Source organism: Salmo trutta, chromosome 23, assembly GCF_901001165.1.
Source record: "Salmo trutta chromosome 23, fSalTru1.1, whole genome shotgun sequence".
Classification (NCBI taxonomy): Eukaryota; Metazoa; Chordata; class Actinopteri; order Salmoniformes; family Salmonidae; genus Salmo; species Salmo trutta.
Genome location: NC_042979.1, coordinates 47,352,036 through 47,374,506, shown reverse-complemented (window position 1 = coordinate 47,374,506; position 22,471 = coordinate 47,352,036). Strand labels below are relative to the sequence as shown.

At 45.9% G+C, this 22,471-nt stretch overlaps 1 protein-coding gene across 1 annotated transcript in view; it reads right to left on the bottom strand.

The window, feature by feature from the left end:
• The window catches only part of LOC115160163 (methyl-CpG-binding domain protein 2), a 104,076-nt gene that overhangs the window by 26,430 nt on the left and 55,175 nt on the right, over nt 1-22,471 (bottom strand). Inside the window, exons 3-5 of the mRNA XM_029710538.1 lie at nt 19,930-20,067; nt 4,470-4,560; nt 4,025-4,202 (exon numbers count right to left, since the gene is read on the bottom strand). Of these exons, the coding sequence (XP_029566398.1) occupies nt 4,025-4,202; nt 4,470-4,560; nt 19,930-20,067 (407 nt within the window). The remainder of the gene's footprint in view (nt 1-4,024; nt 4,203-4,469; nt 4,561-19,929; nt 20,068-22,471) is intronic.

Genomic DNA, 22,471 nt, shown 5'->3' with positions numbered 1-22,471 from the left:
TATGGACTGGCCCGCCCGTTCCCCAGACCTGAATTCAATTGATCACATCTGGGACATCATGTCTCGCTCCATCCACCAACGCCACGTTGCACCACAGACTGTCCAGGAGTTGGCGGATGCTTTAGTCCAGGTCTGGGAGGAGATCCCTCAGGAGACCATCCGCCACCTCATCAGGAGCATGCCCAGGCGTTGTAGGGAGGTCATACAGGCCCGTGGAGGCCACACACACACTACTGAGCCTCATTTTGACTTGTTTTAAGGACATTACATCAAAGTTGGATCAGCCTGTAGTGTGGTTTTCCACTTTAATTTTGAGTGTGACTCCAAATCCAGACCTCCATGGGTTGATAAATTGGATTTCCATTGATTATTTTTGTGTGATTTTGTTGTCAGCACATTCAACTATGTAAAGAAAAAAGTATTTAATAAGATTATTTCATTCATTCAGATCTAGGATGTGTTGTTTAAGTGTTCCCTTTATTTTTTTGAGCAGTATATATATATATATGGGCTTAGCGTAATAAAACTCAGCTACTGTTATGTCTGGGGAATTCCTAACGACACTAGAATGTATTGTTGAGAACATAATACTGTATACTTTACGAGCATAGCAAAGTTACAGAGTGGGATCTACAGGTAACTGACAAAATAAAGGAAACACTTTAGTAAATGAGGGATAAAGAGTTTATTGAAATGTGTTGCTTCCACACAGGTGTTGTTCCTGATTTAATTAAGCAATTAACATCCCATCATGATTAGAGTCGTGTATAAAATGTCCAGATACCCCTTATTTAGGCGACCATGGCTAGAAGAAGAGATCACAGTGACTTGGAAAGAGGGGTCTCAAAGGAGCACGGGAGGGGGGGGTCTATAGGAGCACAGGGGGGGGTCTATAGGAGCACAGGGGGTCTCAAAGGAGCACAGGGGGTCTATAGGGAGCACAGGGGGGGGGGTCTATAGGAGCACAGGGGGGGGGTCTATAGGAGCACAGGGGGGGGTCTATAGGAGCACAGGGGGGGTCTATAAGAGCACAGGGGGTCTATAGGGAGCACAGGGGGTCTGTAGGGAGCACAGGGGGGTCTATAGGAGCACAGGGGGTCTATAGGGAGCACAGGGGGGTCTATAGGAGCACAGGGGGTCTCAAAGTAGCACAGGGGGTCTATAGGGAGCACAAGGGGTCTATAGGGAGCACAGGGGGGTCTATAGGAGCACAGGGGGTCTCAAAGTAGCACAGGGGGTCTCAAAGGAGCACGGGGGGGGTCTATAGGAGCACAGGGGGGGTCTATAGGGAGCAGAAGGGGTCTGTAGGGAGCACAGGGGGTCTCAAAGGAGCACGGGGGGTCTATAGGGAGCACAAGGGGTCTATAGGGAGCACAGGGGGGGTCTATAGGGAGCACGGGGGGTCTATAGGGAGCACAGGGGGTCTATAGGGAGCACAGGGGGGGGTCTATAGGAGCACAGGGGTCTATAGGGAACACAGGGGGTCTATAGGGAACACAGGGGGTCTATAGGGAGCACAGGGGTGGTCTATAGGAGCACAGGGGGGGTCTATAGGAGCACAGGGGGTCTCAAAGTAGCACAGGGGGTCTATAGGGAGCACAAGGGGTCTATAGGAGCACAGGGGGGGTCTATAGGGAGCACGGGGGGTCTATAGGGAGCACAGGGGGTCTCAAAGGAGCACAGGGGGGGTCTATAGGGAGCACAGAGGGTCTATAGGGAGCACAGAGGGTCTATAGGGAGCACAGGGGGTCTATAGGGAGCACAGGGGGGGGTCTATAGGGAGCACAGAGGGTCTATAAGGAGCACGGGGGGTCTATAGGGAGCACGGGGGGTCTATAGGGAGCACAGGGGGTCTATAGGGAGCACAGGGGGGTCTATAGGGAGCACAGGGGGGTCTATAGGGAGCACAGGGGGTCTATAGGGAGCACAGGGGGTCTATAGGGAGCACAGGGGGTCTATAGGGGGTCTATAGGGAGCACAGGGGGTCTATAGGGAGCACAGGGGGTCTATAGGGAGCACAGGGGGTCTATAGGGAGCACAGGGGGGTCTATAGGGAGCACAGGGGGTCTATAGGGAGCACAGGGGGGGTCTATAGGGAGCACAGGGGGTCTATAGGGAGCACAGGGCTAGCTTACATTTACATTTACATTTTAGTCATTTAGCAGACGCTCTTATCCAGAGCGACTTACAGTAGTGAATGCATACATTTCATACAATTTCATACATTTTTGGGAAATAGTACTGCCTGTGAAATAGTACTGCCTGGGAAATAGTACTGCCTGGGAAATAGTACTGCCTGGGAAATAGTACTGCCTGGGAAATAGTACTGCCTGGGAAATAGTACTGCCTGAGAAATAGTACTGCCTGGGAAATAATACTGCCTGGGAAATAGTACTGCCTGGGAAATAGTACTGCCTGGGAAATAGTACTGCCTGGGAAGTAGTACTGCCTGAGAAATAGTACTGCCTGGGAAATAGTACTGCCTGGGAAATAGTACTGCCTGAGAAATAGTACTGCCTGGGAAATAGTACTGCCTGTGAAATAGTACTGCCTGGGAAATAGTACTGCCTGGGAAATAGTACTGCCTGGGAAATAGTACTTCCTGAGAAATAGTACTGCCTGGGAAGTAGTACTGCCTGAGAAATAGTACTGCCTGGGAAGTAGTACTGCCTGAGAAATAGTACTGCCTGGGAAATAGTACTGCCTGAGAAATAGTACTGCCTGGGAAATAGTACTGCCTGGGAAATAGTACTGCCTGTGAAATAGTACTGCCTGGGAAATAGTACTGCCTGAGAAATAGTACTGCCTGGGAAATAGTACTGCCTGGGAAATAGTACTGCCTGTGAAATAGTACTGCCTGGGAAATAGTACTGCCTGGGAAATAGTACTGCCTGGGAAATAGTACTTCCTGAGAAATAGTACTGCCTGGGAAGTAGTACTGCCTGAGAAATAGTACTGCCTGAGAAATAGTACTGCCTGAGAAATAATACTGCCTGGGAAATAATACTGCCTGGGAAATAGTACTGCCTGGGAAATAGTACTGCCTGGGAAATAGTACTGCCTGGGAAATAGTACTGCCTGAGAAATAGTACTGCCTGAGAAATAATACTGCCTGGGAAATAGTACTGCCTGGGAAATAGTACTGCCTGGGAAATAGTACTGCCTGGGAAGTAGTACTGCCTGAGAAATAGTACTGCCTGGGAAATAGTACTGCCTGGGAAATAGTACTGCCTGGGAAGTAGTACTGCCTGAGAAATAGTACTGCCTGAGAAATAGTACTGCCTGAGAAATAATACTGCCTGGGAAATAATACTGCCTGGGAAATAGTACTGCCTGGGAAATAGTACTGCCTGGGAAATAGTACTGCCTGGGAAATAGTACTGCCTGAGAAATAGTACTGCCTGGGAAATAATACTGCCTGGGAAATAGTACTGCCTGGGAAATAGTACTGCCTGGGAAATAGTACTGCCTGGGAAGTAGTACTGCCTGAGAAATAGTACTGCCTGGGAAATAGTACTGCCTGGGAAATAGTACTGCCTGAGAAATAGTGCTGCCTGGGAAATAGTACTGCCTGAGAAATAGTACTGCCTGAGAAATAGTACTGCCTGAGAAATAGTACTGCCTGAGAAATAGTACTGCCTGGGAAGTAGTACTGCCTGAGAAATAGTACTGCCTGAGAAATAGTACTGCCTGGGAAATAGTAATGCCTGGGAAATAGTACTGCCTGGGAAATAGTACTGCCTGGGAAGGAAGTACACAGGTGGCATCACTTTGTTGAGCGACTTGAAAGCACATTGACATACCGTACATCTACCTGCTGTGTGTGTGTGTGTGTGTGTGTGTGTGTGTGTGTGTGTGTGTGTGTGTGTGTGTGTGTGTGTGTGTGTGTGTGTGTGTGTGTGTGTGTCTGTGTGTGTGTGTGTGTGTGTGAGTGAGTGAGTGAGTGAGTCAGTCTCTCTCTCACACTTCACTGTGTATCCTGGTCGATGACACAGACAGACACGCTCACAAAGACACGTCTTACCGGATGTCCTGGTCTGTGACTATGAAGGCTTTACAGAGGGGCTGCGACGTGTTCAGCCAGATAGCCGGGTTCTTCTCTGCAGCCGAGGTCGTCTGGCCCGTGATGGGGGAGGAGCTCATGTGGAGGGCGCTGGAGATAGCCGAGAGGAGCGTTTCGTCTGACGTGTCTGGACCCAAACCTGGTAGAGGAACAACACGACCACAGGAACAAAACCATAGTCAGACCCATCAAACCCCTTTTCAGGTCAGACAGTCTCACATACCTCATTGTTTTACTTTAATGTGTTCTATCTCACAGTACAGTGTATTTGATTAGATATAACTAATAATAGATCAAATACCATTTATAAATTGTAAGATAATAGGGTTATATAAAACTATAACATGAATAATAACCTATTATTAACATCAGAGACAAACAGAGAGACTAGAGGCTGGGCTCCTACTTGTTAAACCTTTGGGAAGCTCCATGGTCCTGAGGACCTCTTCTGTTATGTCTGACGCCCTCAGGCCTTTCAACCGCTTCTCCCAGAACAGCTGCAAACACAACAGACAGGTGAGGAGATGAGGAGATGAGGAGAGGAAACAGAGGGGTGAGGAGATGAGGAGAGGAAACAGAGAAGTGATGAGAAAAGGAAAGGAGGAGAGGAAACAGAGGGATGATAGCAAAAGGAAAGGAAACAGAGAGATGGAACAGTTAGGTGAGGAGCAGAGGAGGACCCAGGACTCCCAGCAAACAGGATGTGGTATTTATCCAATTAGAGATAATTCAGGTTTGGGGTATAAATCCTAACACAACAACAACAACAAGCGTTCAAGAGAGAATAAATAACAAAACACGAAGGCCTTCAAAGCGAGACGAGATAACCGACCGAAAGACACAAAGAGACACTCAGCCACATCAGCGTGGCTGGCGGCGGCAGTGGGCAGCTGGGGGAGACTGGCATGGCTGGCATGGCTGGGGATGGCTCCACTTCATTAGGCCATGATGGCAGCAGACCAACAACCCATCGCCCATCTTCCTTGCTTAGTCCTAAACTAATACTCTCTCCGGGTTAGAGTGGAACTGCAGCATCTTCCTCACTTCAATACAAATCTATTCCTCTTTTCTCCGCCGTCTTCAAAACATTTAGGAGCCAATTCACTCAAATCAAAGTTTATTGGTGCTCGTACACAGATTTGCAGATGTTATCCCTGGTGCAGTGAAATGCTTGTGTTTCTACCTCCAACAGTACAGTGATAATATCTAACAATACAAAACAATACTCACATAATCCAGAAGTAAAAATAAAGAAGTTAAGAAATATCAGAGTCCAGAATATAAATATAGAAATATAGGATTGTGTGTATAGACAGTAGTTATATAGGATGGTGTGTATAGACAGTATAGACAGTAGTTATATAGGATGGTGTGTATAGACAGTATGGACAGTAGTTATATAGGATGGTGTGTATAGACAGTATAGGCAGTAGTTATATATGATGGTGTGTATAGACAGTAGTTATATAGGATGGTGTGTATAGACAGTAGTTATATAGGATGGTGTGTATAGACAGTAGTTATATAGGATGGTGTGTATAGACAGTAGTTATATAGCATGGTGTGTATAGACAGTATAGACAGTAGTTATAAAGGATGGTGTGTATAGACAGTATAGACAGTAGTTATATATAGGATGGTGTGTATAGACAGTAGTTATACAGGATGGTGTGTATAGACAGTAGTTATATAGCATGGTGTGTATAGACAGCAGTTATAAAGGATGGTGTGTATAGACAGCAGTTATAAAGGATGGTGTGTATAGACAGTAGTTATATAGGATGGTGTGTATAGACAGTAGTTATATAGGATGGTGTGTATAGACAGTAGTTGTATAGGATGGTGTGTATAGACAGTATAGACAGTAGTTATATAGGATGGTGTGTATAGACAGTAGTTATATAGGATGGTGTGTATAGACAGTAGTTATATAGGAGTGTGTGTATAGACAGTAGTTATATAGGATGGTGTGTATAGACAGTAGTTATATAGGATGGTGTGTATAGACAGTAGTTATATAGGATGGTGTGAATAGACAGTAGTTATATAGGATGGTGTGTATAGACAGTAGTTATATAGGATGGTGTGTATAGACAGTAGTTATATAGGATGGTGTGTATAGACAGTATAGACAGTAGTTATATAGGATGGTGTGTATAGACAGTAGTTATATAGGATGGTGTGTATAGACAGTAGTTTTATAGGATGGTGTGTATAGACAGTAGTTATATAGGATGGTGTGTATAGACAGTAGTTCTATAGGATGGTGTGTATAGACAGTATGGACAGTAGTTATATAGGATGGTCTGTATAGACAGTAGTTATATAGGATGGTGTGTATAGACAGTAGTTATATAGGATGGTGTGTATAGACAGTATAGACAGTAGTTATATAGGATGGTGTGTATAGACAGTAGTTATATAGGATGGTGTGTATAGACAGTATGGACAGTAGTTATATAGGATGGTGTGTATAGACAGTATGGACATTTGTTATATATGATGGTGTGTATAGACAGTATAGACAGTAGTTATATATGATGGTGTGTATAGACAGTAGTTATATAGGATGGTGTGTATAGACAGTAGTTATATAGGATGGTGTGTATAGACAGTAGTTATATAGGATGGTGTGTATAGACAGTAGTTATATAGCATGGTGTGTATAGACAGTATAGACAGCAGTTATAAAGGATGGTGTGTATAGACAGTAGTTATATAGGATGGTGTGTATAGACAGTATAGACAGTAGTTATATAGGATGGTGTGTATAGACAGTAGTTATATAGGATGGTGTGTATAGACAGTATAGACAGTAGTTATATAGGATGGTGTGTATAGACAGTAGTTATATAGGATGGTGTGTATAGACAGTATAGACAGTAGTTATATAGGATGGTGTGTATAGACAGTAGTTATACAGGATGGTGTGTATAGACAGTAGTTATATAGCATGGTGTGTATAGACAGTATAGACAGCAGTTATAAAGGATGGTGTGTATAGACAGTATAGACAGTAGTTATATAGGATGGTGTGTATAGACAGTAGTTATATAGGATGGTGTGTATAGACAGTATAGACAGTAGGTATATAGGATGGTGTGTATAGACAGTAGTTATATAGGATGGTGTGTATAGACAGTAGTTATATAGGAGTGTGTGTATAGACAGTAGTTATATAGAATGGTGTGTATAGACAGTAGTTATATAGGATGGTGTGTATAGACAGTAGTTATATAGGATGGTGTGAATAGACAGTAGTTATATAGGATGGTGTGTATAGACAGTAGTTATACAGGATGGTGTGTATAGACAGTATAGACAGTAGTTATATAGGATGGTGTGTATAGACAGTAGTTATATAGGATGGTGTGTATAGACAGTATAGACAGTAGTTATATAGGATGGTGTGTATAGACAGTATAGACAGTAGTTATATAGGATGGTGTGTATAGACAGTAGTTATATAGGATGGTGTGTATAGACAGTATAGACAGTTGTTATATAGGATGGTGTGTATAGACAGTATAGACAGTAGTTATATAGGATGGTGTGTATAGACAGTAGTTATATAGGATGGTGTGTATAGACAGTAGTTATATAGGATGGTGTGTATAGACAGTAGTTATATAGGATGGTGTGTATAGACAGTAGTTATATAGGATGGTGTGTATAGACACTATAGACAGAAGTTAAATAGGATGGTGTGTATAGACAGTAGTTATATAGGATGGTGTGTATAGACAGTATAGACAGTAGTTATATAGGATGGTGTGTATAGACAGTAGTTATATAGGGTGGTGTGTATAGACAGTAGTTATATAGGATGGTGTGTATAGACAGTAGTTATATAGGATGGTGTGTATAGACAGTAGTTATATAGGATGGTGTGTATAGACAGTATAGATAGTATTTATATAGGATGGTGTGTATAGACAGTAGTTATATAGGATGGTGTGTATAGACAGTATAGACAGTAGTTCTAAAGGATGGTGTGTATAGACAGTAGTTATATAGGATGGTGTGTATAGACAGTATAGACAGTAGTTATATAGGATGGTGTGTATAGACAGTAGTTATAAATGATGGAGGGTATAGACAGTAGTTATATAGGAGTGTGTGTATAGACAGTAGTTATATAGGATGGTGTGTATAGACAGTAGTTATATAGGATGGTGTGTATAGACAGTAGTTATATAGGATGGTGTGTATAGACAGTATAGACAGTAGTTATATAGGATGGTGTGTATAAACAGTAGTTATATAGGATGGTGTGTAAAGACAGTATAGACAGTAGTTATATAGGATGGTGTGTATAGACAGTAGTTATATAGGATGGTGTGTATAGACAGTATAGATAGTAGTTATATAGGATGGTGTGTATAGACAGTATAGACAGTAGTTATATAGGATGGTGTGTATAGACAGTAGTTATATAGGATGGTGTGTATAGACAGTAGTTATATAGGATGGTGTGTATAGACAGTAGTTATATAGGATGGTGTGTATAGACAGTAGTTTTATAGGATGGTGTGTATAGACAGTAGTTCTATAGGATGGTGTGTATAGACAGTATAGACAGTAGTTATATATGATGGTGTGTATAGACAGTAGTTATATAGGATGGTGTGTATAGACAGTAGTTATATAGGATGGTGTGTATAGACAGTAGTTATATAGGATGGTGTGTATAGACAGTAGTTATATAGGATGGTGTGTATAGACAGTAGTTATATAGGATGGTGTGTATAGACAGTAGTTATATAGGATGGTGTGTATAGACAGTAGTTATATAGCATGGTGTGTATAGACAGTAGTTATATAGGATGGTGTGTATAGACAGTATAGACAGTAGTTATAAAGGATGGTGTGTATAGACAGTATAGACAGTAGTTATATATAGGATGGTGTGTATAGACAGTAGTTATACAGGATGGTGTGTATAGACAGTAGTTATATAGCATGGTGGGTATAGACAGTATAGACAGTAGTTATAAAGGATGGTGTGTATATACAGTATAGACAGTAGTTATATAGGATGGTGTATATAGACAGTAGTTATATAGGATGGTGTGTATAGACAGTATAGACAGTAGTTATATAGGATGGTGTGTATAGACAGTAGTTATATAGGATGGTGTGTATAGACAGTAGTTATATAGGATGGTGTGTATAGACAGTATAGACAGTAGTTATATAGGATGGTGTGTATAGACAGTAGTTATATAGGATGGTGTGTATAGACAGTAGTTATATAGGAGTGTGTGTATAGACAGTAGTTATATAGGATGGTGTTTATAGACAGTATAGACAGTAGTTATATAGGATGGTGTGTATAGACAGTAGTTATATAGGATGGTGTGTATAGACAGTAGTTATATAGGAGTGTGTGTATAGACAGTAGTTATATAGGATGGTGTTTATAGACAGTATAGACAGTAGTTATATAGGATGGTGTGTATAGACAGTAGTTATATAGGATGGTGTGTATAGACAGTAGTTATATAGGATGGTGTGTATAGACAGTATAGACAGTAGTTATATAGGATGGTGTGTATAGACAGTAGTTATATAGGATGGTGTGTATAGACAGTAGTTATATAGGAGTGTGTGTATAGACAGTAGTTATATAGGATGGTGTGTATAGACAGTAGTTATATAGGATGGTGTGTATAGAAAGTATAGACAGTAGTTATATAGGATGGTGTGTATAGACAGTAGTTAAATATGATGGTGTGTATAGACAGTAGTTATATAGGATGGTGTGTATAGACAGTATAGACAGTAGTTATATAGGATGGTGTGTATAGACAGTAGTTATATAGGATGGTGTGTATAGACATTAGTTATATAGGATGGTGTGTATAGACAGTAGTTATATAGGATGGCGTGTATAGACAGTATAGACAGTAGTTATATAGGATGGTGTGTATAGACAGTATAGACAGTAGTTATATAGGATGGTGTGTATAGACAGTAGTTATATAGGATGGTGTGTATAGACAGTAGTTATATAGGATGGTGTGTATAGACAGTATAGACAGTAGTTATATAGGATGGTGTGTATAGACAGTAGTTATATAGGATGGTGTGTATAGACAGTAGTTATATAGGAGTGTGTGTATAGACAGTAGTTATATAGGAGTGTGTGTATAGACAGTAGTTATATAGGATGGTGTGTATAGACAGTAGTTATATAGGAGTGTGTGTATAGACAGTAGTTATATAGGATGGTGTGTATAGACAGTATAGATAGTAGTTATATAGGATGGTGTGTATAGACAGTAGTTATATAGGATGGTGTGTATAGACAGTAGTTATATAGGATGGTGTGTATAGACAGTAGTTATATAGGATGGTGTGTATAGACAGTAGATATATAGGATGGTGTGTATAGACAGTAGTTATATAGGATGGTGTGTATAGACAGTAGATATATAGGATGGTGTGTATAGACAGTAGTTATATAGGATGGTGTGTATAGACAGTAGTTATATAGGATGGTGTGTATAGACAGTAGATATATAGGATGGTGTGTATAGACAGTAGTTATATAGGATGGTGTGTATAGACAGTAGTTATATAGGATGGTGTGTATAGACAGTAGATATATAGGATGGTGTGTATACGCTGAACTGTAGTCAATGAACAGAATTCTCACATAGGTGTTCCTTTTGTCCAGGTGGGAAAGGGCAGTGTGGAGTGTGATTGAGATTGCGTCATCTGTGGATCTGTTGGGGCGGCATGCAAATTGGAGTGGGTCTAGGGTGTGAGGCTGGATGCTGTTGATGTAAGGCATGACCAGCCTTTGAAAGCACTTCATGGCTACCAACGTGCTACGGGGCGGTAATCACTTAGGCAGGTTACCTTCGCTTCCCTGGACACAGGGACTATGGTGATCTGTTTGAAACATGTAAGTATTACAGACTCGGTCAGGGAGAGGTTGAAAATATCAGTGAAGACACTTGCCAGTTGGTTCGCGCATTCTTTAAATACACGTCCTGGTAATTCGTCTGGCCCCACGGCTTTGTGAATGTTGACCTGTTTAAAAGTCTTGCTCACATCGGCTACAGAGAGCGTGATCACACAGTCTTCCGGAACAGCTGGTGCTCTCATACATGCTTCAGTGTTGCTTGCCTCGAAGCGAGCATAAAAGGCATTTAGCTCGTCTGGTAGGCTTGTGTCACTGGGCAGCTCTCGGCTGGGTTTCCCTTTGGAGTCCGTAATAGTTTTCAAGCCTTGCCACATCCGACGCGCATCAGAACCAATGTAGTAGGACTCAATCTAGTAGGGATTCAAATCTGTTTGATCGTTTGTCTGAGGGCATAGTGGGATTTCTTATAAGCATCTATTGGGCATCTAGTATTTGACATCCCTTAACATCAGGGTTAAGTATGCGATGTGTATTTATGTGTATGCCAGTAACAGCAGCAGCAGATGAAAGAGCAGCCAAGGAATCTCTTTCTCTCTGGCCTTGAAGCATGAAACACACAGAGAATCTCACTGCAGATAGACAGCTGATAGGTACTCATCACGGTGGAAGGCCGTTCCGTCTCTTGCTAGAACAAAAGCGGTACTTGCTGCGTGCAGAACCGGTAGCGACGAACCTTCCGTTTCTACTTGTAGAATTGTAATACACGTCAGCGTCCAACAACTTGACTTTGAGCCAATCAGAGAGCCCAAAACCCACCCCACGTGGGGGAGCCAACACAAAAGAAAAGTAAAAATAGTTTATTTTCTCGGTACATCCATGGATGAGCTTGTCACACTTCACATGCAATGTAAGCTATGGGATGGTAGCTAGCTGAGTGCACAGACCCAATGCACACAACACTGAATACATCCTCCAAGCTAGCTAACCACTGTAGCTAGTATTGACATTATAATGGTGTAACAGTGTAGGTTCCGTCCCTCTCTTCGCCCCAACACGGGCTCGAACCAGGGACCCTTGCACACATCAACAACTGACACCCTACGAAGCATCGTTACCCATCGCGCCACAAAAGCCGCAGCCCTTGCAACACAAGGGGAAACCCCACTTCAAGTCTCAGAGCGAGTGACGTCACTGATTGAAACGCTATTAGCGCGCACCACCGCTAACTAACTAGCCATTTCACATCGGCTACAATGGCATCACAATGGATTAGCTAGTTTCCATTAAACAGTTGCCTGTGATAGCTACCGATGTTAGTGCAGTGTCCTTAGCTAGCTAGATAGCTATATTGTGCTAGCTATCGTTAGCTAAATAGTTAAACGTTTTGGCTATGGGCTGAGCACTGGCAGTATGGGATTATGGAGAGTGAATTTGATGGATTCTTCATCATGTTGCTAGGTAGTTATCTCGCTGTGACCAACTGGCTAGTATTAACAACGGCTTTCTACAAAATAGCAATATTAGCGCAGATAGCTTGAATCTGGACCATAAGCAATATGCACAGATATGCATTGCAAAACAATGTTCAGAGGTGCTAAGTACTGCACGGCAGGCAAACGTTTGACAATCCTACCGGTGTGTCTGAGCTTTAGTGAAAAGTAAGGGGGAGGGGTCTTTCTAAAGCGCTGGATCAAAACGTTAGCTGCTTGATAAAGGTCAGTGATCCAAAGGTCATCCCTTATTCCAGGGGAGAGGAGGGGGGAGGTCTTCATGGAAGCCATCACTATGGGTAGGAGGAGAGAGAGTGAGGGAGAGGAGGAGGGGTAGAGAGGTAAAGGAAGGGGAGGGAGAGGAGGAGGGGGGAGTGAGAGGAGGAGGGGTAGAGAGGTGAGGAGGAAGGGTAGAGAGGCATAGGAAGGGGAGGGAGAGGAGGAGGGGTAGAGAGGTGAGGAGGAAGGGTAGAGAGGTAAAGGAAGGGGAGGGAGAGGAGGAGGGGTAGAGAGGTGAGGAGGAAGGGTAGAGAGGTGAGGAGGAGGGGTAGAGAGGTAAAGGAAGGGGAGGGAGGAGGAGGGGTAGAGAGGTAAAGGAAGGGGAGGGAGAGGAGGAGGGGTAGAGAGGTGAGGAGGAGGGGTAGAGAGGTGAGGAGGAAGGGTAGAGAGGTGAGGAGGAGGGGTAGAGAGGTGAGCAGGAGGGGTAGAGAGGTAAAGGAAGGGGAGGGAGGAGGAGGGGTAGAGAGGTGAGGAGGAGGGGTAGAGAGGTAAAGGAAGGGGAGGGAGAGGAGGAGGGGTAGAGAGGTGAGGAGGAGGGGTAGAGAGGTGAGGAGGAGGGGTAGAGAGGTGAGGAGGAGGGGTAGAGAGGTAAAGGAAGGGGAGGGAGGAGGAGGGGTAGAGAGGTGAGGAGGAGGGGTAGAGAGGTAAAGGAAGGGGAGGGAGAGGCGGAGGGGTAGAGAGGTGAGGAGGAGGGGTAGAGAGGTGAGGAGGAGGGGTAGAGAGGTGAGGAGGAGGGGTAGAGAGGTGAGGAGGAGGGGTAGAGAGGTGAGGAGGAGGGGTAGAGAGGTAAAGGAAGGGGAGGGAGAGGAGGAGGGGTAGAGAGGTAAAGGAAGGGGAGGGAGAGGAGGAGGGGTAGAGAGGTGAGGAGGAGGGGGAGGAGATCCTTAGGGAAGATATCAGTGGGAGATAAAAATGTCCAAATCCTAAATTCATTCCTCCTCCTCATTTCCATGTATAAATGTGTGATCACTCCATTTACTCCACAGCCTCATTAGGCTGCACATCTTAAAGTCACATTATCTGCCAGCCTCAGCTTCACACAGACAGCCAAGCAGTGGCTAAATGTCCCTCACTGTCCACAGACCACAGACACAGCAGCAGGTAGGGTAACAGCATAATCTAATCTCGACTGGCGCAGCGGTCTAAGGCTCTGCATCTCAGTGTTAGAGGTGTCACTACAGTCCCTGGTTCAGCGGCTAGAGGCGTCACTACAGACCCTGGTTCAGTGGTCTAAGGCACTGCATCTCAGTGCTAGAGGCGTCACTACAGACCCTGGTTCAGCGGTCTAAGACACTGCATCTCAGTGCTAGAGGCGTCACTACAGACCCTGGTTCAGTGGTCTAAGGCACTGCATCTCAGTGTTAGAGCCGTCACTACAGACCCTGGTTCAGCGGTCTAAGGCACTGCATCTCAGTGCTGGAGGCGTCACTACAGACACCCTGGTTCAGCGGTCTAAGACACTGCATCTCAGTGCTGGAGGCGTCACTACAGACCCTGGTTCAGCGGTCTAAGGCACTGCATCTCAGTGCTGGAGGCGTCACTACAGACCCTGGTTCAGCGGTCTAAGGCTCTGCATTTCAGTGCTAGAGGCGTCACTACAGACCCTGGTTCAGCGGTCTAAGGCTCTGCATTTCAGTGCTGGAGGCGTCACTACAGACCCTGGTTCAGCGGTCTAAGACACTGCATCTCAGTGCTAGAGGCGTCACTACAGACCCTGGTTCAGCGGTCTAAGGCACTGCATCTCAGTGCTAGAGGCGTCACTACAGACCCTGGTTCAGCGGTCTAAGACACTGCATCTCAGTGCTGGAGGCGTCACTACAGACACCCTGGTTTGAATCCAGGCTGAATCACAACAGGCCGTGATTGGGAGTCCCATAAGGGCGGCGCAAAATTGGCCCAGCGTCGTCCAGGTTTGGCCGGGGGGGTAGGCCGTCATTGTAAATAAGAATTTATTCTAAACTGACTTTCCTAGTTAAAAAAGGTTGTGCTGGGGCTAGACAGTGGTGATACTAGTTAACACAGCCCCAACCTGTTACTGAATGGTGTTGTGCTGGGACTAGACAGTGGTGATACTAGTTAAAACAGACCAAACTTGTTACTGAATGGTGTTGTGCTGGGGCTGAGACCTGCTGGAACCCTGACCTGTTCACCAGACGTGCTACCTGTCCCAGATCTGCTGGAACCCTGACCTGTTCACCGGACGTGCTCCCTGTCCCAGACCTGCTGTCCCAGACCTGCTGGAACCCTGACCTGTTCACCGGACGTGCTACCTGTCCCAGACCTGCTGTTTTCAACTCTCTAGAGACAGCAGGAGCGGTAGAGATACTCTCAAAGATCGGCTATGAAAAGCCAACTGACACTTACTCTTGTGTTACTGACTTGTTGCACCCTCGACAACTACTATGATTGTTATTATTTGACCATGCTGGTCATTTATGAACATTTGAACATCTAGGCCATGTTCTGTTATAATCTCCACCCGGCACAGCCAGAAGAGGACTGGCCACCCCTCATAGCCTGGTTCCTCTCTAGGTTTCTTCCTAGGTTTTGGCCTTTCTAGGGAGTTTTTCCTAGCCACCGTGCTTCTACACCTGCATTGCTTGCTGTTTGGGGTTTTAGGCTGGGTTTCTGTACAGCAATTTGAGATATCAGCTGATGTAAGAAGGGCTATATAAATACATTTGATTTGATTTGATGATACTAGTTAAAACAGCCCAAGACCAAAAGGTTCAAACCTAACAACAACAAACCCTGCTTTGCTGCTGATTCAAGACATTCAGGCACTGCATTATGGGTTAGGGGAAAATAGGATTTTGAATGGGAATCAATTGTTGGTCCCTAAAAAGTTCTCACAAGTATAGTAAGACATAGCCTAGACAGAATGATCTCCCCGGCAACAAGGAGATGGGGTGGGTGTCATGGGAACAGAAGTTGCTGAGTAGGCAGATTGTCCCAACGACACAGAAGCAGCCTATTGGTGGGAGAGAGAGAGAATTACCTCATACATTACATTAACCCTCCTCATGACTGGCTGGCTGACTAACTGGCTGGCTGGCTGGCTGGCTGACTGGCTGGCTGGCTGGCTGACTGACTAAGTGGCTGTCTGGCTGGCTGGCTGGCTGGCTGGCTGGCTGACTGACTGGCTGGCTGACTGACTAAGTGGCTGGCTGGCTGGCTGGCTGGCTGGCTGGCTGACTGACTAAGTGAATGGCTGGCACACTGACTAAGTGACTGGCTGGCTGACTGACTGGCTGACTAACTGACTAAGTGACTGGCTGGCTGACTGATTAACTGGCTGGCTGACTAACTGGCTGGCTGGCTGGCCGACTGACTGACTGGTTAACTGGCTGGCTGGCTTACTGACTGGTTAACTGACTGACTAGCTGAATGGCTACCTAGCTGGCTGGCATTAAGTTGGTGAGGCATCATTATGTTATTGATAATACAAGCACCCACGCACACACACACACACACACACACACACACACACACACACACACACACACACACAACTCAGAACATCCACCCACACATCTGGATACAGGAACACCAAAACACCCGCTATAGATCGCAGTACAAAAGAGCAAGCAGCACACGCACAAAAACATCCACCTGCGCATCATTTACACCCACACTAACTGTGATTCACAGCTCTCTGTGCTACTCAGGTTAGACTGGGCCTAGTGGTCTGTCATTCCTGCTACTCAGGTTAGACTGGGCCTAGTGGTCTGTCATTCCTGCTACTCAGGTTAGACTGGGCCTAGTGGTCTGTCATGATGTTACTCAGGTTAGACTGGGCCTAGTGGTCTGTCATTACTGCTACTCAGGTTAAACTGGGCCTAGTGGTCTGTCATTACTCAGGTTAGACTGGGCCTAGTGGTCTGTCATCCTGCTACTCAGGTTAGACTGGGCCTAGTGGTCTGTCATGATGTTACTCAGGTTAGACTGGGCCTAGTGGTCTGTCATCCTGCTAATCAGGTTAGACTGGGCCTAGTGGTCTGTCATCATGTTACTCAGGTTAGACTGGGCCTAGTGGTCTGTCATTACTCAGGTTAGACTGGGCCTAGTGGTCTGTCATTACTCAGGTTAGACTGGGCCTAGTGGTCTGTCATTACTCAGGTTAGACTGGGCCTAGTGGCCTGTCATTACTCAGGGTAGACTGGGCCTAGTGGTCTGTCATTACTCAGGTTAGACTGGGCCTAGTGGTCTGTCATCCTGCTACTCAGGTTAGACTGGGCCTAGTGGTCTGTCAATACTCAGGTTAGACTGGGCCTAGTGGTCTGTCATCCTGCTACTCAGGTTAGACTGGGCCTAGTGGTCTGTCATCATGCTACTCAGGTTAGACTGGGCCTAGTGGTCTGTCATTACTCAGGTTAGACTGGGCCTAGTGGTCTGTCATCCTGCTACTCAGGTTAGACTGGGCCTAGTGGTCTGTCATCCTGCTACTCAGGTTAGACTGGGCCAAGTGGTCTGTCATCCTGCTACTCAGGTTAGACTGGGCCTAGTGGTCTGTCATCATGTTACTCCGGTTAGACTGGGCCTAGTGGTCTGTCATTACTCAGGTTAGACTGGGCCTAGTGGTCTGTCATCCTGCTACTCAGGTTAGACTGGGCCTAGTGGTCTGTCATCCTGCTACTCAGGTTAGACTGGGCCAAGTGGTCTGTCATCCTGCTACTCAGGTTAGACTGGGCCTAGTGGTCTGTCATCATGTTACTCCGGTTAGACTGGGCCTAGTGGTCTGTCATTACTCAGGTTAGACTGGGCCTAGTGGTCTGTCATCATGTTACTCAGGTTAGACTGGGCCAAGTGGTCTGTCATCCTGCTACTCAGGTTAGACTGGGCCTAGTGGTCTGTCATCCTGCTACTCAGGTTAAACTGGGCCTAGTGGTCTGTCATTACTGCTACTCAGGTTAAACTGGGCCTAGTGGTCTGTCATTACTCAGGTTAGACTGGGCCTAGTGGTCTGTCATCCTGCTACTCAGGTTAGACTGGGCCTAGTGGTCTGTCATGATGTTACTCAGGTTAGACTGGGCCTATTGGTCTGTCAATACTCAGGTTAGACTGGGCCTAGTGGTCTGTCATCCTGCTACTCAGGTTAGACTGGGCCTAGTGGTCTGTCATCATGCTACTCAGGTTAGACTGGGCCTAGTGGTCTGTCATTACTCAGGTTAGACTGGGCCTAGTGGTCTGTCATCCTGCTACTCAGGTTAGACTGGGCCTAGTGGTCTGTCATCCTGCTACTCAGGGTAGACTGGGCCTAGTGGTCTGTCATCCTGCTACTCAGGGTAGACTGGGCCTAGTGGTCTGTCATCCTGCTACTCAGGTTAGACGGGCCTAGTGGTCTGTCATTACTCAGGTTAGACTGGGCCTAGTGGTCTGTCATGATGTTACTCAGGTTAGACTGGGCCTAGTGGTCTGTCATCATGTTACTCAGGTTAGACTGGGCCTAGTGGTCTGTCATGATGTTACTCAGGTTAGACTGGGCTTAGTGGTCTGTCATTACTCAGGTTAGACTGGGCCTAGTGGTCTGTCATTACTCAGGTTAGACTGGGCCTAGTGGTCTGTCATCCTGCTACTCAGGTTAGACTGGGCCTAGTGGTCTGTCATTACTCAGGTTAGACTGGGCCTAGTGGTCTGTCATCCTGCTACTCAGGTTAGACTGGGCCTAGTGGTCTGTCATCCTGCTACTCAGGTTAGACTGGGCCTAGAGGTCTGTCATTACTCAGGTTAGACTGGGCCTAGTGGTCTGTCATTACTCAGGTTAGACTGGGCCTAGAGGTCTGTCATTACTCAGGTTAGACTGGGCCTAGTGGTCTGTCATTACTCAGGTTAGACTGGGCCTAGAGGTCTGTCATGATGTTACTCAGGTTAGACTGGGCCTAGTGGTCTGTCATTACTCAGGTTAGACTGGGCCTAGAGGTCTGTCATTACTCAGGGTAGACTGGGCCTAGTGGTCTGTCATTACTCAGGTTAGACTGGGCCTAGTGGTCTGTCATTACTCAGGTTAGACTGGGCCTAGTGGTCTGTCATCCTGTTACTCAGGTTAAACTGGGCCTAGTGGTCTGTCATTACTCAGGTTAGACTGGGCCTAGTGGTCTGTCATTACTCAGGTTAGACTGGGCCTAGTGGTCTGTCATTACTCAGGTTAGACTGGGCCTAGTGGTCTGTCATCATGTTACTCAGGTTAGACTGGGCCTAGTGGTCTGTCATTACTCAGGTTAGACTGGGCCTAGTGGTCTGTCATTACTCAGGTTAGACTGGGCCTAGTGGTCTGTCATTACTCAGGGTAGACTGGGCCTAGTGGTCTGTCATTACTCAGGTTAGACTGGGCCTAGTGGTCTGTCATCCTGCTACTCAGGTTCACTGACTCCTCCAGCACTGACAGTACGTCTGCTGTTCACTGCAGGTGGAGAAAATGGCCCTCAGATGTAATGCAGCCTTGTTGACTCACATAGATCTATAACGCCTATGACTGGCTCTATAACTGGCTCGATAACGGCTATGACTGGCTCTATAACGGCTATGACTGGCTCTATAACGCCTATGACTGGCTCTATAACGGCTATGACTGGCTCTATAACGGCTATGACTGGCTCTATAACGGCTATGACTGGCTCTATAACGGCTATGACTGGCCGTGTTCATGCTGAGCGGTGCTGCTGTAACACAGTGAGAAGCTACAGCTCTACATCTGTGGTCCTTTAGCAACCTCTAGTGGTTGGCGCCAGGCATGACACCCTGGTTCAGTTACAGGATTTACATAATAGGTTTAGCGGGCTTTGCTCTACCGTGTAACTAGTATGACGTTGTGGCTAGCCTACGTAGTACCCACTAGACAATGAGAGGCTGTGATGCTGGTGTCAGGAGACTGGCTGAAGACCAGTTCAAAAACTCACAACTAGAGTCTTCATTTGTAACTCTTTTCCAAGTCAGGAATTTACCGGGTTTTTTTTTAAACGAGATTAGATTCCTGTGAAAATCGCTCAATGGGTTGGCAGTTAGCAGCTACTCTCGCCAATGATAGCTCAGTGACCTTTCACCTTTTTGAATGCAGGCTACATCTCATGATCAACCCCTCCCTCTGAGCAATAAAGTACCAGTCACTGCAGTGATTGAGTTACTCAGCGTGTGTGTGTATGTGTGTGTGTGTGTGTGTGTGTGTGTGTGTGTGTGTGTGTGTGTGTGTGTGTGTGTGTGTGTGTGTGTGTGTGTGTATATCTCACCTGTCTGGGCTGCTCTGTGGCTCTCTGTAGGTCTATCTTCACCTTGTTGTTGGGGTGGTTCACCACTTTGGTGACAGGTTGTTTAAAGATGGAGGCTGTCTGTCTGATAGGAAGTCCTGTGTTCAGGTCTGGTTTACCCTTAAACGGAGAGGGGGAGAGTGACAAGCTCAATTAAACGACAGGAGAGAGGGATGATCAAAGGGTTTTAGAAAAGCGCTATAACAAATATGTATTATTAATAAACGACAAGCAAAGATAGAAAAATCAAGGAGCGGAAGAGAGCAACAGAGAGAGAGAAAGAAAGGAGAGGGTGAAAGAGAGAGAGAGAGAGAGAGAGAGAGAGAGAGAGAGAGAGAGAGAGAGGGAGAAAGAGAAAGAGAGAGAAAGGAGAGAGAGAGACATTGTCAGTAGGTAAAGCAAAGTCCACTCTCTTTGTGTGTTGGTACATCCATGAGCCATCAGGAAGCAGTCCCGTCATAAAACCACGAAGGGAATCAAATCAAAGTTTATTTGTCACGTGCGCCGAATAGAACAGGTGTAGACCTTACAGTGAAATGCTGAATACAACAGGTGTAGTAGACCTTACAGTGAAATGTTTACTTACAGGCTCTAAACAACAGTGCAAAAAGGGTATTAGGTGAACAATAGGTAGGTAAAGAAATCAAACAACAGTAAAAAGACAGGCTATATACAGTAGCGAGGCTATATACAGTAGAGAGGCTATATACAGTAGCGAGGCTATATACAGTAGAGAGGTTATATACAGTAGAGAGGCTATATACAGTAGAGAGGTTATATACAGTAGCGAGGCTATATACAGTAGTGAGGCTACATACAGTAGCGAGGCTGTATACAGTAGAGAGGCTATATACAGTAGAGAGGTTATATACAGTAGCGAGGCTATATACAGTAGTGAGGCTACATTCAGTAGAGAGGCTATATAAAGTAGTGAGGCTATATACAGACACTGGTTAGTCAGGCTGATTGAGGTAGTATGTAGATATGTAGATATGGTTAAAGTGACTATGTATATGATGAACAGAGAGTAGCAGTAGCGTAAAAGAGGGGTTGGGGCGGGGGGGTCACACAATGCAAATAGTCCGGGAAAGCCGAACCTTCCTTCTAAATAGTTTGCCACCCCTCCACCGCCCCTCGTGCCCCTGCTTTGAGCGCTCGTCTCGCGCGCTCCTCTTTTTACAGCTGAACGTGGCAACACATTCAGTAGAACTCCCACAGCCACTGCGGGGCATGAGATCTCGTCTTGTGTAGGAAAGCCCATCGTTCTGAACTGCAGTACCCAAACTAAAGAAGGTAAGCTGTGATTTAGACTACCTCTAGCAAGCATAACGTTAAACTGGTTTGATCAGGTTCCTAATGACCTTTAAGTACAGTAATCGTTGTGTGGCAAGAAACGACTGAGCAAGCCAAATCAGCAGTGTCATAAACAAAAGCAAAAGTAATAGAAAACGCCTTGCAAAACTGCTGAATCAGAAACAATCAACACTAAAGTCAGTGACCGTTTCTACAGGTCAGTGGAAGCGCAGCAGGACGAAAACAAGTTTACGATTCAAACAATAGTGAGGCAGACAGACTAGTGAGGAAAACAGACAGACAGACAACTAGTGAGGCAGACAGACAGACAACTAGTGAGGCTGACAGAGAACTAGTGAGGCAGACAGACAAACAACTAGTGAGGCAGACAGACAGACAGACAGACAACTAGTGAGGCAGACAGAGAACTAGTGAGGCAGACGGACAACATTCAAAGTAGACGGTTGGTTGGTTGGTTGGTTGGTTGAGTGAGGCTGCTTATTGAGGCGTCACTCACATGGCTGTGTGTGTAGCAGTCTACGGAGCGGCAGTTGAAGAGTTAAATCTGATCTGTGGTTTGGCAGACACAACAGGGGAGGGTGAGGGGGAGGGGGAGGGGAGGGAGGGGACTCCTCCCTAGCGATGACACGTGGAGAGCAGTAGAGCAGAGCAGAGTGAGGTCAAGCTAAAACCAACGCCTGTCAGCCAATCAACACCGGCTCAGGGAACACTGACACACAAAGGCCTAACTGGAGACGAGGTCTGTTTATTCCTTCCTGTTTATTTATCTGCACACAGGGACAGGCTGCATCACAGGTCACGTGGACTGGGAGAGGTGCATCGCGGACTGGGAGAGGAGCATCGCGGACTGGGAGAGGAGCATCGCGGACTGGGAGAGGAGCATCGCGGACTGGGAGAGGAGCATCGCGGACTGGGAGAGGAGCATCGCGGACTGGGAGAAGGAGCATCGCGGACTGGGAGAGGAGCATCGCGGACTGGGAGAGGAGCATCGCGGACTGGGAGAGGAGCATCGCGGACTGGGAGAGGAGCATCGCGGACTGGGAGAGGAGCATCGCGGACTGGGAGAGGAGCATCGCGGACTGGGAGAGGAGCATCGCGGACTGGGAGAAGGAGCATCGCGGACTGGGAGAAGAGCATCGCGGACTGGGAGAGGAAGATCATAGACGACTATATATACACAACACCAAGTAGACCACCTCTATATATACAC